General features: G+C 35.4%; 1 protein-coding gene across 1 annotated transcript in view; it reads right to left on the bottom strand.

Moving 5' to 3' along the window:
- depdc5 (DEP domain containing 5, GATOR1 subcomplex subunit) overlaps nucleotides 1–13,672 on the bottom strand; it is a 37,082-nt gene extending 23,410 nt beyond the window's left edge. The window contains exons 1-20 of the mRNA XM_059344275.1: nucleotides 13,420–13,672; nucleotides 12,314–12,381; nucleotides 12,144–12,231; nucleotides 11,996–12,042; nucleotides 10,977–11,062; nucleotides 10,812–10,895; nucleotides 10,674–10,723; nucleotides 9,201–9,270; nucleotides 8,870–8,948; nucleotides 8,263–8,324; nucleotides 8,101–8,170; nucleotides 7,942–8,014; nucleotides 6,983–7,086; nucleotides 6,823–6,897; nucleotides 4,214–4,348; nucleotides 2,972–3,033; nucleotides 2,160–2,233; nucleotides 2,004–2,073; nucleotides 1,877–1,913; nucleotides 1,136–1,256 (exon numbers count right to left, since the gene is read on the bottom strand). Coding sequence (XP_059200258.1) covers nucleotides 1,136–1,256; nucleotides 1,877–1,913; nucleotides 2,004–2,073; nucleotides 2,160–2,233; nucleotides 2,972–3,033; nucleotides 4,214–4,348; nucleotides 6,823–6,897; nucleotides 6,983–7,086; nucleotides 7,942–8,014; nucleotides 8,101–8,170; nucleotides 8,263–8,324; nucleotides 8,870–8,948; nucleotides 9,201–9,270; nucleotides 10,674–10,723; nucleotides 10,812–10,895; nucleotides 10,977–11,062; nucleotides 11,996–12,042; nucleotides 12,144–12,231; nucleotides 12,314–12,371 — 1,445 coding nt within the window. The 5' untranslated portion in view covers nucleotides 12,372–12,381; nucleotides 13,420–13,672. The remainder of the gene's footprint in view (nucleotides 1–1,135; nucleotides 1,257–1,876; nucleotides 1,914–2,003; nucleotides 2,074–2,159; nucleotides 2,234–2,971; nucleotides 3,034–4,213; nucleotides 4,349–6,822; nucleotides 6,898–6,982; nucleotides 7,087–7,941; nucleotides 8,015–8,100; nucleotides 8,171–8,262; nucleotides 8,325–8,869; nucleotides 8,949–9,200; nucleotides 9,271–10,673; nucleotides 10,724–10,811; nucleotides 10,896–10,976; nucleotides 11,063–11,995; nucleotides 12,043–12,143; nucleotides 12,232–12,313; nucleotides 12,382–13,419) is intronic.
- Between the last annotated feature and the right edge of the window lie 237 nt (nucleotides 13,673–13,909).

Genomic DNA, 13,909 nt, shown 5'->3' with positions numbered 1-13,909 from the left:
GATATGTGCTGAAAGACTTGTCAAAGGATGTTTTTGAAGATTATAATAATTAAAAGTGTGATTATTCTTCAGAAAAGGGAACCTAACTGTCATCAAGTATTAGTAACAACACACAGGAAGTCTTAGTGCCCATATAAGGTAACATGGAAGGTAAAAATGCTGACACCAACAGAAATTTCAGTCCTCCACAGATAAAAACACGCAAAATGATGCCCAGCCATCGCCTGATAGCCTGATGCCACTCCAACAACGGAAACATGTAGTACGGTCACCTAATGGTTGTAATAAACCATATCTCATGTTCACAAGGATACATACTGGCCTGGAGAGCCCACCAATGAGAGAACGAGAAGAAGGAAGATTGTATGACATACACTACTGGTCAAAAGTTTTAGAACACACCAACTTTTCCAGAATTTAATTGAAAATGATGCAGTTTAATGTCTCAGTGTACTCTGAAAGCATTTAAAATTCTTTATTGAGCATGATAGTGTTTTGAAAGTAAAAAAAGATTCAAAATCACATTTTATGTTGGACTAAAGGACTAAAAAAAGACACAAAATGACCAAAAAAAGACACAAAATGACAAAAAAAAGACACCAAAAGACACAAAATGACTAAAAAAAAGACACAAAATGACTTACAAAGACATGAAAAGAATTCAAAAATGGACAAAATAGCCCAAGACTCCATAGAGTTAAGTTGTTAACCCATTTCTTGTTCCCTGAAAAAGGCCTACTTGTATAATTCTGAAATGTACATTATTTTCCAGTTTTGGTTAAGCTTACCTTTTTTTATTTACCTCTGGCAGTTCACCACTTACCTTTGGACCCTTTCAAGCTGTTCATTCGACTTGAACTGCTTGAATTTCAATAAAAAACTGGAAAAATTGGGCTGTTCTAAAACTTTTGACCGGTAGTGTATAAACTGATGTTTTAACACTGTTAGGGAACTTACTTAGTTTTGATCTCTTGACCTTTCAAGAATAAAACTCTGCTGCATGAACCTCTGAACGAATCTCCTGCTACTTTCTTTGAGTTGGGGGAAGATTTTGGTGCTTGTGTTGAGGCTCTCTCGTCTGACCTCGGGGGGCTTGAGCTGTCATAATTTGCCACTACATAGTTGAGTAAGATACCTGAAGTTGGTGCTCCTCTGGATTCGTGAAGGACCAGGCAGTCTGAACACCTGAGCATCGTAGGCGTCGTAGTCCACCTGGATAGGAAGGCTGTTCTCAGGGTCCTTAGGAGCACAGAGAGCTGGAGGACAACTCACATCATTAGGATACATCATCCGGGCTTCATGAATATCTCTTTCATATTTAATGTCAATTTTTCTGAGAGCTGTAAAGCCATTTCACTAAAATTAAAAAATGTCAACCTCATGGTGATGGTAGAAAAAAGTCAGAGGATCACCACAGTCTGTAGCTGTGTTTCCATCAAAGTTACATTGAATTTTTAAGCAAAATTTTGAAATGTCGCATTAAAGAAAATGCAAATTATGGAAGTTTCCATCAACTGGTTTCGAGCGAATAAACAAAGCTGCAGTAACCTACTTCGGTCAGAAGGTGGCAGTGTAATGTGTTGCTGTAGGCTAATCTGTCAGTGAACATTAAACGAAGAAGAAGAAAGTGTGAGAGAAAGAAAACATTAGACGAAGAAGAGATTGCATAAGAAAAAATAAATAAAAAGAGGTTGCTAATCCGACAACTTTGGCCACCAATGAGAGAAAATAACAAAAAAAAAAGTTTCTGAACCTTATTATTAAGCGTTACCAATTATTCTTCAGCTCGTCTTGACCGGCAGAGTGGAAACAGCTGATTATTAATGAGTTAAATGCTTTGCAAGATTTCAAAGAGACAAATAAAATCTGAACTTACTGTGCTCCTTGCTGCTCTTGAACTTCTCAGCATGAAGCTAAAAAGGTCACAGGTCATTTTAGTGAGATGTTAAAACATACAACAGTCCTTTTTAATATTTTTTTGGTGTTGCAGAAAGTGGATGCACCTTGCGTCCAGCCAGTTTGATCCGAGGGGTGAAGGAGCTACAAGAATTCTGGCTTTTGGAGGTGTAGAAACTGCAAGCAAAATAAATAAATATCAACCAATCCCACTTTTTCATAGAATTTGAATGCATCTTTTATTAATCGGTGATGTTTTTTACCTGTGGTTGATCCAGTGAGGAAGGTTATAGTCGTCTCCCACTCTAGAGTCTCCAGGTGTCGTCCTGTTGTGCAGCTGCAGAGAGAACGAGCATCAGAAACCAGCAGATATACGACATAATGCACCTTTAGAGACTGACGCTTCATGTGTTACCCTCATTTTGGTTCTTCAGAAACGTTTTGTTAGGATGGCAACCCGATCTGAGTCACATGATCATCTGTTCCTCTTTCAGAAACTCCAGATATTTACTGTTCATGACATCAATATTTCTCAAATATGTGTTTTTATTTTTAAGGTATATTCAGATCATGAAAACTTTCCAAAGCACTTTAAGACTTATTTTAAATTGAATTCTCAGATTCACTCTTATTCAACACGTCAATCTTTAGATCTTCATCCTCCAAGATTTCTGACATGCAGAGGTCAATTTATTGTTCAATTTAGGGAATAAATTATGGATAAAAACCTTTTCCCATCTGGCAAAGGACTCCATCTCTGTAAAATGCTTCAAAAGATGTCTGAAAGCTCATTTAACTGCTGTTTTAAAATTCTAGTTCACACACAAATACACTTTTTTAACATGTTCATTTTGTTTTTAATTGTTTTTGTTATTGTCATTATAACTTGTTGATGTTATACATTTGTTTTTTCTATTATCAGTTTATTACTTTCTAATGGAATTTTAGGTGGAGGCTTTAAATAAATAAGCCCATCTGGGTTTTCTGTCTCTCCCTGCACTTTACATTATATGTTATCTTTGTCATTTTTTTTGTCATTCTAACTGTGCAAATAAAATAAAACCTAAAAACCTACCTTGAATAACGGTACTGCGTGCAACGGCTGCTCCCCCATACACACCAAGTCCACCCCAATACCTGATATATAGTGGGGAAAGTATCAGTCAGCCGGGTCAGCAGAATAAAGAGGACACGCTGGACTAAAGCACCACATTTGTTCCACAAATCGCTCTCCATCACCATAAGTTTACATTTTTGATGGGAGCCACTTCATCAAGATTGCGGATCGGAGATGGCAGCCATATAAAATCTATGAGAACCAATTTATCTTCCAAGCCATTTAGAAGGTTAATCTTGGTGTCCAAATATACATTTTCTGGGTCAAAGAACCCATTAAAGCTATTGAGAATATCACTAGATGATTATTTGATCAAATAGATACAGTCAGCCTCTCGACCGTTTTTTTATTTTAATTTTATTATTATTATTTTTTTATGTATTTTATTTTATTTATTTATTTTTTAAATTAATTCTATATCATTAACATTTTCATTATTTAATTTTATTTATCTGTTTATTTTTTCTCTCTCGCTTTTCAGTTTGTGGGTGGGTTGGGGAAGGGGTTTGGAGTTGTGTGTTTGTGTTTTCATGTATATCTTGTTGAATTGAAAACTGAAAAATAAAATATTCTAAAAAAAAAAAAATAGATACAGTCATGGAAAAAAATATTAGACCAGCCTTCTTTTTCTTCAATTTCTTTTTCATTTTAATGCCTGGTACAACTAAAGGAGTTTAATTTAAGAGCTGATATCTAGCCATTTTCCATGGTTTTCTTGATAATAACCAAAATTATTATCAAGAAAACCATGGAAAATATCTAGATATCAGCTCTTAAATTAAATTCTTATGAGCTATTTTTGTTGTTATCATTATATTTGTCCAAACAAATGTACCTTTAGTTGTACCAGGCATTAAAATTAATAATACATTGAATAAAGCAAGGGTGGTGTAATAATTGTCTCCATGACTGCATGTTAATAAAGTTCATATACAGTGTATGTATTCTGAAAAATGTATATTTTGACACGCCTTCTAAGTGGCTTGGAAGATATATTGGTTCTCATAAACTTTATATGCTTGACATCTTGAAATGGCTCCCATCAAAAATTTAATTAAATTTTAATTTTAAATAATCTTATGGTGATGGAGACCATGTGGGAATGTGTCATCGACATCTTTGACTTGTCAGAATAAACGTTAACAGAAAGAATAGTCTGAAGTTCCATGTGTTTGTTTGTGTTTGTGTTGTTCCACTCACCGTTGTCGATCATTCTCTGTTTGGTGAGGATCATCAGCAGACGGTCCACCTCAAACACTCCCACCCCTGGCGTGATGACCACCGACATCTGGCCGGTGCGGTCAAAGTTGCGGTTGATGTAGTGCTTATCGAACACTGTGGGAGACATGCTAACTGTTAGCTCGTCATATTGGACAAAGACAAAGACGTGTCCTTAGTGCAGCGCTGCAAACAGCTGTCGACAAATTGCCTTTTTCAACGGAGAAAAATCTCCAAACTCAGGAAAATGGTGTCGCATAATGACTTAGAAATCATTATTCATGCATTTGTGTCTTCTCGGCTAGACCAGCTGTTCTCAACCTTGGGGTCGGGACCCCAATCAGGGTCGCGAGATGATTTTTGGGGTGTGTTAAAGTGTTCATGTGTTGAAGTGTTTTAGTCTTTTTGGTCACTTAATGTCTTTTTTTGGTCATTTTGTGTCTTTTTTTAGTCATTTTGTGTCTTTTTTTGGTCATTTTGTTTTCTTTTTTTTGCCTTTTTGGTCATTTTGTGGTCAATTTGTGTCTTTTTTTGTCATTTTGTTTCCTTTTTTTTGGTCATTTTGTGTCTTTTTTTAGTCATTTTGTGTCTTTTCTGGTCATTTTGTTTTCTTTTTTTGTCATTTTGTGTCTTTTTGGTCATTTTGTGTCTTTTTGGTCATTTTGTGTCTTTTTTTAGTCATTTTGTGTCTTTTCTGGTCATTTTGTGTCTTTTTTTGGTCATTTTGTTTTCTTTTTTTTGTCATTTTGTGTCTTTTTGGTCATTTTGTGGTCATTTTGTGGTAAATTTGTGTCTTTTTTTGGTCATTTTGTTTCCTTTTATAGTCATTTTATGTCTTTTTTAGTCATTTTGTGTCTTTTTTTGGTCATTTTTTTCTTTTTTGAGACAAACAGTCACGTGACAAATATTCACTGAAAATCTGTTTACACAGAGCAGAGAGGAGAGGACAGGAGAGGCTGTTTAAAGATATGATATAATATGAAGAGATGTATAATTTATGGAGACTTAATTTTTCTTCCAATATTCATGATTCTTGTGGGCACTTGGAAAAGTGTTTATATAAATTGCATTTTGTTCTAATTTCAGTGAGTCAAATGTAAAAAGAGCAAAAACTGCCCTGAAACAGCTTCAGAGGGTTAACCTAACCTGGTCTGAGGTCCAACAAGGTTCCTAGAATCCAGGAAAAGTATTCCTTATTCACTAACTGAATAACTGAATACAAAGGTGTCTTTCTTCCCTTTCTATTTCAGCACACTGTATCTGAGGACTCCTAACTCAGCATAAAGGAGCCATTCATCAGCCCATGAGGAGCTATAATATAATACAGCCTCACAGTGCTGTTCACTGCTGTGGAGCTCCTCTGAGGACATGATAGGACCTGAGCACAGAGAAACACAACTGGCTGTAGATGTTTTCCAGTAAAAACAAGCGTTCTTTACTTAGAGGCTAGTTTACAGAGGACTGATAGAGAGCTCTGTCACATGGTGCAACAACAAGCACCTAAAGCTCAATATAATCAATAAACAATGAGCTTGTGGTGGACAACCAGAGGGAAGGGCAGAACTCCAAGCTGAAGCCTTGATAGTAGACAATGCTGCAAATATGGAAATACCAGAGGTGTGAAATTTTGGAAGTCAGCTCTGTCTCCACTGTGTTAAAGTGTTAATGTGTTAATGTGTTTTAGTCTTTTTGGTCACTTAATGTCTTTTTTTTTTGGGTCATTTTGGGTCTTTTTTTGGTAATTTTGTGTCTTTTTTTGATCATTTAGTGGTCGATTTGTGTCTTTTTTGGTCATTTTGTGTCTTTTTTGGTTATTTTGTTGGGTCATTTTGTGGTCCATTTGTGACTTTTTTGGTCAATTTGTGTCTTTTTTTGATAATTTTGTGTCTTTTTTTTATCATTTTGTGTCTTTTTTTGATCATTTTGTAGTCAATTTGTGTCTTTTTTGGTTACTTTGTTTCTTTTTTGGGTCATTTTGTGTCTTTTTTTTGTCATTTTGTTTCTTTTTTTGGGTCATTTTGTGTCTTTTTTTGGTCATTTTGTTTCCTTTTTTTGGTCATTTTGTTTCTTTTTTGGGTGATCTGAACTGTGTGTGTGAGATTGTGTTCAGTGAGTGGGGGTCACGGACAACATGCATGTTAAATTGGGGGTCACGACTCAAAAAGGTTGAGAACTACTGCTTTAGACAACTTCCTGACACGATATCCTGACCACCTGGAGCCTTTAGATTCCTTACATCTTCCAGTTTCATAAGATACCAGTATCGGCAGTATATTCATAAAAGTGAGCCGCTACGGCCTTCGGGGGGAATAAAACGTGAAAAAGGCTAAATATCAATACTTGAGATGAATCTATATAATATTGCCACACAGAATATCTCGATACTATGCTGTATAGATTCTTCTCCACCTCTAATAAATGTGTAATATGTGATCTCATTACAGTTGCACAATTAATACAACAAATCCTACAATTCATAACTATGATGATGACTTTACTTGAGTCAGTAACCTGCTCTCATTAAAACCATTTCTTCATTTCTATATTAGGTATTATAATTATAATAATTATACTGGTTTTAGACATCTCACCATTAAAGGAAAGGTTGATGGCCTCCAGGTAGTTTCCCTGAGCAGCAGTTGAGTTGTAACCGACAGGAAAACCATCTGGTGTGAAAGGAAATAGACACTTTAAGGCACTTTATCCAAAGATCCATGATTCATTCAGCCAAACACTCGACTCATTCTCTACCTGCTTCTTTGAGCCGCACCAGGACAGGATACTGGATGAAGAGCTTCTTGATGGTGACCAGTAAGGACGTCCACTCGTCCCGTCTCTCATTCTGAGCCACCACCCTGATCACAGAACAATAAGAAACAACTCATCCATCAGTGATTCTGAAGGACTTGAAGCTTTATAATTACATGCTATGTGCTGTAACTATGATTTCTTCCTATTCAAATACTTTTAAAACATATTTATTACTTAATACTTGTGCTGTCTTAGGGCAGTAGTTCTCAACCTTTTTGAGTCGCGACCCTCCAATTTAACATGCATGTTGTCCGCGACCCCCACTCACTGAACACAATCTCACATGCACAGTTCAGATCACCCAAAAAAGAAACAAAAGGACCAAAAAAGACACAAATTGACCACAAAATGATAAAAAAAAAACCAACAAAATGACCAGAAAAGACACAAAATGACAAAAAAAGACACAAAATGACCCAAAAAAGAAAAAAAAGACCAAAAAAGACACAAAATGACCCAAAAAAGACACAAAATGGCCAACAAAAGAAACAAAATGACAAAAAAAGACACAAATTGACCACAAAATGATCAAAAAGAGACACAAAATGACTAAAAAAAACCCACAAAGACCAAAAAAGTCCACAAAATGACCAAAAAAAGACACAAAATGACCAAAAAAGACACAAATTGACCACAAAATGATCAAAAAGAGACACAAAATGACTAAAAAAAACACAAAAAGACCAAAAAAGTCCACAAAATGACCAAAAAAAGACACAAAATGACCAACAAAAGAAACAAAATGACCAAAAAAGACACAAATTGACCACAAAATGATCAAAAAGAGACACAATATATATATATATATATATATATATATATATACATACTGTGTGTCTTGTAACCCCGTATGTTTGAGTCATGTTTCTGCAGAAATGCCAATAAAAAACAAAGGTTACCTGTAAAAGTCTTCATAAAATCGTCCCTCGTGATCCTGTCTGATGGACGCTCTCAGAATCTCAGGAAATTCATCTGAGGAAGAAGATATTTGTATTAATGATAAATGCCTCAAGATGAATAATAAATCACTGTGACGACAGCACAGGAGACAGACTCACCGATAGTTTTGGCGTTGTAGAACGTACGTGAGAAAAGTACGACTGTCACCTCGTGGCTGCAGTTCTTCTCCTGGTTCAACAGTAAAACATGGGTTTGTTTCATCTTTGACAGAAATTGGTTCAACAGAGCCAAACTAACCAAACCAAGAAATAATCACAAACCTTCCACTTGGCAAAAAGGTCAGAGAGAAAACCGTTGACAGCCTTCTCAAAGTAGAGATCACCTGAGAGCAAAACATTCAGTCAGACATAATCACCTCCAGGAAAACCTTCATGTCACTGAGAAACTAAACAAACAGACAGAAACCTGTGAGCAGGGTCTCTGCAGGTTTCAACACTTCAAATTTAAGACTTTTCAAAGACCATGATGAATACAATTTAAAACCCATTTCACATCCATACTGGTAAAAAAACGTACAAAGACATGAAGGAAAATCGGAGCCTGGAATTACTTGCAAACTACAGGTACAGTACAGGCCAAAAGTTTGGACACACCTTCTCATTCAATGTGTTTCCTTTATTTTCATGACTATTGACATTGTAGATTCATCAGAACTATTAATGAACACATGTGGAATTATGTACTTAACAAAAAAGTGTGAAATAACTGAAAACATGTCTTATATTCTAGTAAACAAATCTAAAATACAAGACATGTTTTCAGCTATTTCACACTTTTTTGTTAAGTACATAATTCCACATGTGTTCATTCATATGTATCCATATGTGTTCCTCTGTGTGAGGAACAAATCAGAGAAGTTCAACTCACCGTAGATGTCAAAGTCCCACATCTCACAGCTCATCTGGATGAAGATGTAAACCATCGCAGATGTAGATCTGAACACCACCTGCATCACAAGACATGGAAGAATAATTAGTAACAGTTCCACGTTCTTGTTGTTACATATAATACATATAAATATACTATTGTTACATATATTTCACATATAATCCTTTAATATAAGTTTAATATAAGTATGCATCACACACAGTAATTCTGTAGTAAACTGACGATCTAACACCAACACCGAGTTTCACTGATTTTTTCACATGAAAAATGTCAAATTTGTTGAAGTGTTGGTGATAAAAACATCTCTTACCCTGGTGTCTTCACTGATGTAGCCACAGGTCACTTTCTCTCCCTTCACCCAGAGTTCACTGGCCTGAGCTCTGCACAACGCAAAACATCATGAGCATGATCAGAATCACCATTAAATACAATTAAACAAGACATCTAACCTCCAACTACTGGATGTTAATGTCAGAATCAGAATCAGTATCACCTTTATTGTCATTGCACAGAGTAACAAGTACTAGAACAACGGAATTAGCCATCAACCCGTCCAAACGTATACTTTTCCTTAACCCTTTATCAGGCAAAGAACTATATTTGGTAACTTCAGGTAATATTTCGAGAAAAAAAGTTGCAAATTTACTAGATTAAAGTGGCAAATCTACAAGAAAAAAAGTCGCAGATTTAAGAGATTTAAAGTGGCAAATCTGCGTGAAAAAAGTCACAGATTTATGAGAAAAAAGTGGGGAAAAACTACTTTTTTCTCCCTGATTCAGCACTTTAACCCTTAATAGGGCACTCATTGAAATACTTGCAAATTCCAAATTTCAACCCTAGAGAATATTGGAGGATATTACATACAGCCAGAATGTGTAAAAAAAAACATACGAAAATAATATTTTGAGAAAAAGGTTAACGAGATTAAAGTGGCAAATCTACGAGAAAAAAATGTGCAGATTTATGAGATTTAAAGTGGTGAATCTGGGAGAAAAAAGTTGCTTTTTTCCCACTTTTTTCTCATAAATCTGCTACTATTTTCGCGCAGATTTGCCACTTTAAATCTCATAAATCTGCGACTTTTTTTCTTGTAGATTTGCCACTTTAATCTAGAAAATTTGCAACTTTTTTCTTGAAATATTACCTGAAGTTACCAAATATAGTTCTTTGCCTGATAAAGGGTTAACCTTTAGAGATACTGCATGTTTTCTGTAAAGAATTAAGTACCTTAAACATAGTTCCCAACCCACTGAGTGTTTTATTCTGTGTTTCATGCTCTCCTCTATCCTCCCTGTGAAAGATATCATGGCATTTACTACTCTTATGCAAGAAGACTCATTCTGCTTAAATGGAAATCTCCCTCTCTTCCTTCCTTTTTTCAATGGATCAGAGATGTTCTTTAAACTCAGGTTTTCTTTACAAAGGTCTTCTAACAAATTTGGGCATCTTTGGGGGCCTTTTTTTAAGTTAGCTGAGAAGCTAAGTTTTGTTGATATTTCGAACTGATTAATATATATTTTTTTAATTTTTATCCTATTTTTTTTACTACTCTCTGGTGTTACATCTGTGTTGTTTTTATTCTATTTATTTTCTTAATATCTGTTCTAATTTCATATTTTTTAAGTATATATTGCTCTTGGTTACCTTTCAATGTATGCATATATTGTCTCGCAAAATTGTTTCACTTTATCTATTGTAGTTTGTTGTCTGTATGGTCTTACATGTTTTTGTTGAGAAAAGCAATAAAACCAAGTTGGGGGGAAAATAACAAAGGATGAAGTACCTGATTCCTGCAAACTCCACTTTCTGTGTCACATAAGCACACGTGCTCACCTGGAATAAAGATCACAACAGTTAAATCATCTCATAATCGTGCTGATGCACATTAAAACACGGACACATCAACGTTCACGCGTCCCACCAGACTCTTCTTCAGCCTCCACATGTCTCCTCTGCCGATGTACTGGTCCTTGAAGGTCAGCTCCACCAGGTCCAGGGTCACATCCTGCAGGAGAACAACAAGGACACAGTGAGAGATGTTGGACTGACTGCTGGAGGTGCAGAAGGTCACAGTCGGAGGTTTTACCTTTGGGTTGACGATGTTAACAATGACATCCTGGTAAGCTCGCAGCTTGAAGGCTTGTGCAACAGTCTGGTCCACACTGATCGTCTCTAGATAAGGACAAAATATACACTACCGGTCAAAAGTTTTAGAACACCCCAATTTTTCCAGTTTTTTATTGAAATTCAAGCAGTTCAAGTCAAATGAACAGCTTGAAAGGGTCCAAAGGTAAGTGGTGAACTGCCAGAGGTAAATAAAAAAAGGTAAGCTTAACCAAAACTGGAAAATAATGTACATTTCAGAATTATACAAGTAGGCCTTTTTCAGGGAACAAGAAATGGGTTAACAACTTAACTCTATGGAGTCTTGGGCTATTTTGTCCATTTTTGAATTCTTTTCATGTCTTTGTAAGTCATTTTGTGTCTTTTTTTGGTCATTTTGTGTCTTTTGGTGTCTTTTTTTGGTCATTTTGTGTCTTTTTTTAGTCCTTTAGTCCAACATAAAATGTGATTTTGAATCTTTTTTTAACTTTCAAAACACTATCATGCTCAATTAAGAATTTTAAATGTTGCAAATGTGCATTAATTTCAGAGTGCATAATTTTCAATTAAATTCTGGAAAAGTTGGTGTGTTCTAAAACTTTTGACCAGTAGTGTAGGTCATGGGTAGGGCTAGGCAATACGGCCTAAAGGGTAAAGGTATAAAGGATATTAAAATGTCTATTGTAAATAACGGGAAATTACAGATATCTTTTGGAAAATACTGACTGTATTTTTTGTCAAATCAGCACTTTAAAACCTGACCATATTCAGCTTCATATCACAGATCCTCAAATCTAAAAACAGGAACCAGAATGATTAACATTTCCGCTTGAAAATTGGCTTAATCAAAGCTGTTGCTCCATTTTTTCAGCAAATACACTCAATTAATGAACTTGTCTTTTCAGCTCTATACTCCACTGTTATTCTTATTATTATTAATTCATTCATAATAGTAAATTAATTTGATCTAGCCTAATTGAATTCTTGAAATGTAGCATTTACCTTTCTGAAGATCCTCTTTTAGGTTCTTCACTTGCAGCAGCAGAGGACTAGGAATTTAAAAAACACAACATAGTTGTTCCATATGCTCAGTAGTGTAACACTATTTTAATGAGCATACAACACAGATTTTCTAATTGTGCCAGCTCACCTGTACTCATCGGTGGGGTGTGCGATCTCGATTATATCCCTCAGACTGACTTGAGGAAACACTTTTGGGTTGACGACCAACTCATCATCTGCTCACAGGAAACAATCACTTGTAAAACAACTCATAAGAGTCACATCTTCAATAGGAGATATATTCATTCATTTACTCACCACTTCCACCAAACCCTTTCTTGTGCAGCACAAGCTTGTAGGACTTGTTGGTCTTCATCGTGAACCAGCTGGGGATCAAAACGGTAAGTTGATTAGCTTTGACTTCTCAGAGTTGCAAGTTAACTTTATTAATAATAAATTCCAACACATGAGCTTTGATACATATTTGTTGTCCTATTGTCTCGCCTTTCCCAAACTGAATGATTATGAATAGTGGAATGTGACTAAGTACATTTACTCAAGTACTGTACTTCCTGTAAGTCGCTTTGGATAAAAGCGTCTGCTAAATAACTAAATGTAAATGTAAATGTACTGTTCTTAAGTACAATTTTGAGGCACTTGTACTTAACTTGTTTCCATTTTATATAACTTTATACTTCTACTTCACCACATTTAGAGGCAAATATTGTACTTTTTACTCCACTGCCAGCTTTAGTTACTTTACAGGTCAAGATTTAATAGAAAAAAATATGATCCAATACTATTTGGAATATATATATATTACTTTCACATTCAACTTTACTTACTGTTCAGGTGGAGATTTAATTTAAAAGACATGATACATCTTAAGTGATTCGATTTTTTTTAATTAAATAAATCTCATTACAGTATATCAAAAGGTTCAAATGAGCCCTATCTAGAGGAAGTTAAAACACTGCTTAGTATAAATGCATCGATAATAATACTGTAATAATATATTTGAAATATATAAAAACAATCTGAGTGGGTTCATTCTGCAGAACGAGTACTTTTACTTCTGATACTTTAAGTACATTTTGATGCTGATACTTCTGTACTTTTATTTCAGTTAGTTTTTTAATGCAGGACTTTTACTGTAGTGGAGTAATTTCACAGTGTGGTATTAGTACTTTTACTGCAGTAAAGGATCTGAATCATAGTAACGCTGCAAGTCTAGATCAGAAGTCTATCTATGTATCAGGGGACAAGCTAGTCAAACTAATCACAAAGTTGCATTTTGACTGAAATTAACTTCTTTAAACGGATCTAATAGTGTCATGTTGACTCATCATGAGCTGTCAGACTTTCGTGGATACACATAAACAATAAATAATATAATAATAATAATAATATAACGTTAGCATTACCTCAGCAGTCTCTGCACAACTCAAGCTGCCCTGGGTTGTTGACAAATGCTAGCCTAGCATGTTTAGCAACATATAGCAGCTAACAGCTACTGGACAAAGCTAACCAGTGAAACAGTTGCTACATAACAATACCTTCTTGCAGTTAAACTACCTTCATAACAGTTGGAATAAGTTATAACCACCGTTCTAAGGTGAATATCAAAGCAGCTTGGTAGCTAACTAGCCTAGCTCACAGTGACAGTGGTCGTACTTCCGCTAACTAACACGTGACGGAGCTCTGCGCTGTGATTGGTCCGTGGCGGGTCAGAGAGTGTTTACTAAGACAAGAGGGTTCACTCCGCTCTTTTTTGGAAGATTAAAACTTGTTTTTCTGTCTAACCCAGGGGTATCAAACTCAAATACACAATGGGCCAAAATGTAAAACTTGAATAAAATCGCGGGCCAACATTGAACAAATAAACCTTTTAATATATACCAAACATGTTTTGCT

Source organism: Centropristis striata, chromosome 11 (genome assembly GCF_030273125.1).
Source record: "Centropristis striata isolate RG_2023a ecotype Rhode Island chromosome 11, C.striata_1.0, whole genome shotgun sequence".
In the NCBI taxonomy this organism is placed as follows: domain Eukaryota; kingdom Metazoa; phylum Chordata; class Actinopteri; order Perciformes; family Serranidae; genus Centropristis; species Centropristis striata.
Note: the sequence above shows the minus strand (reverse complement) of the source record. Positions and strands in the feature narration are given on the sequence as shown.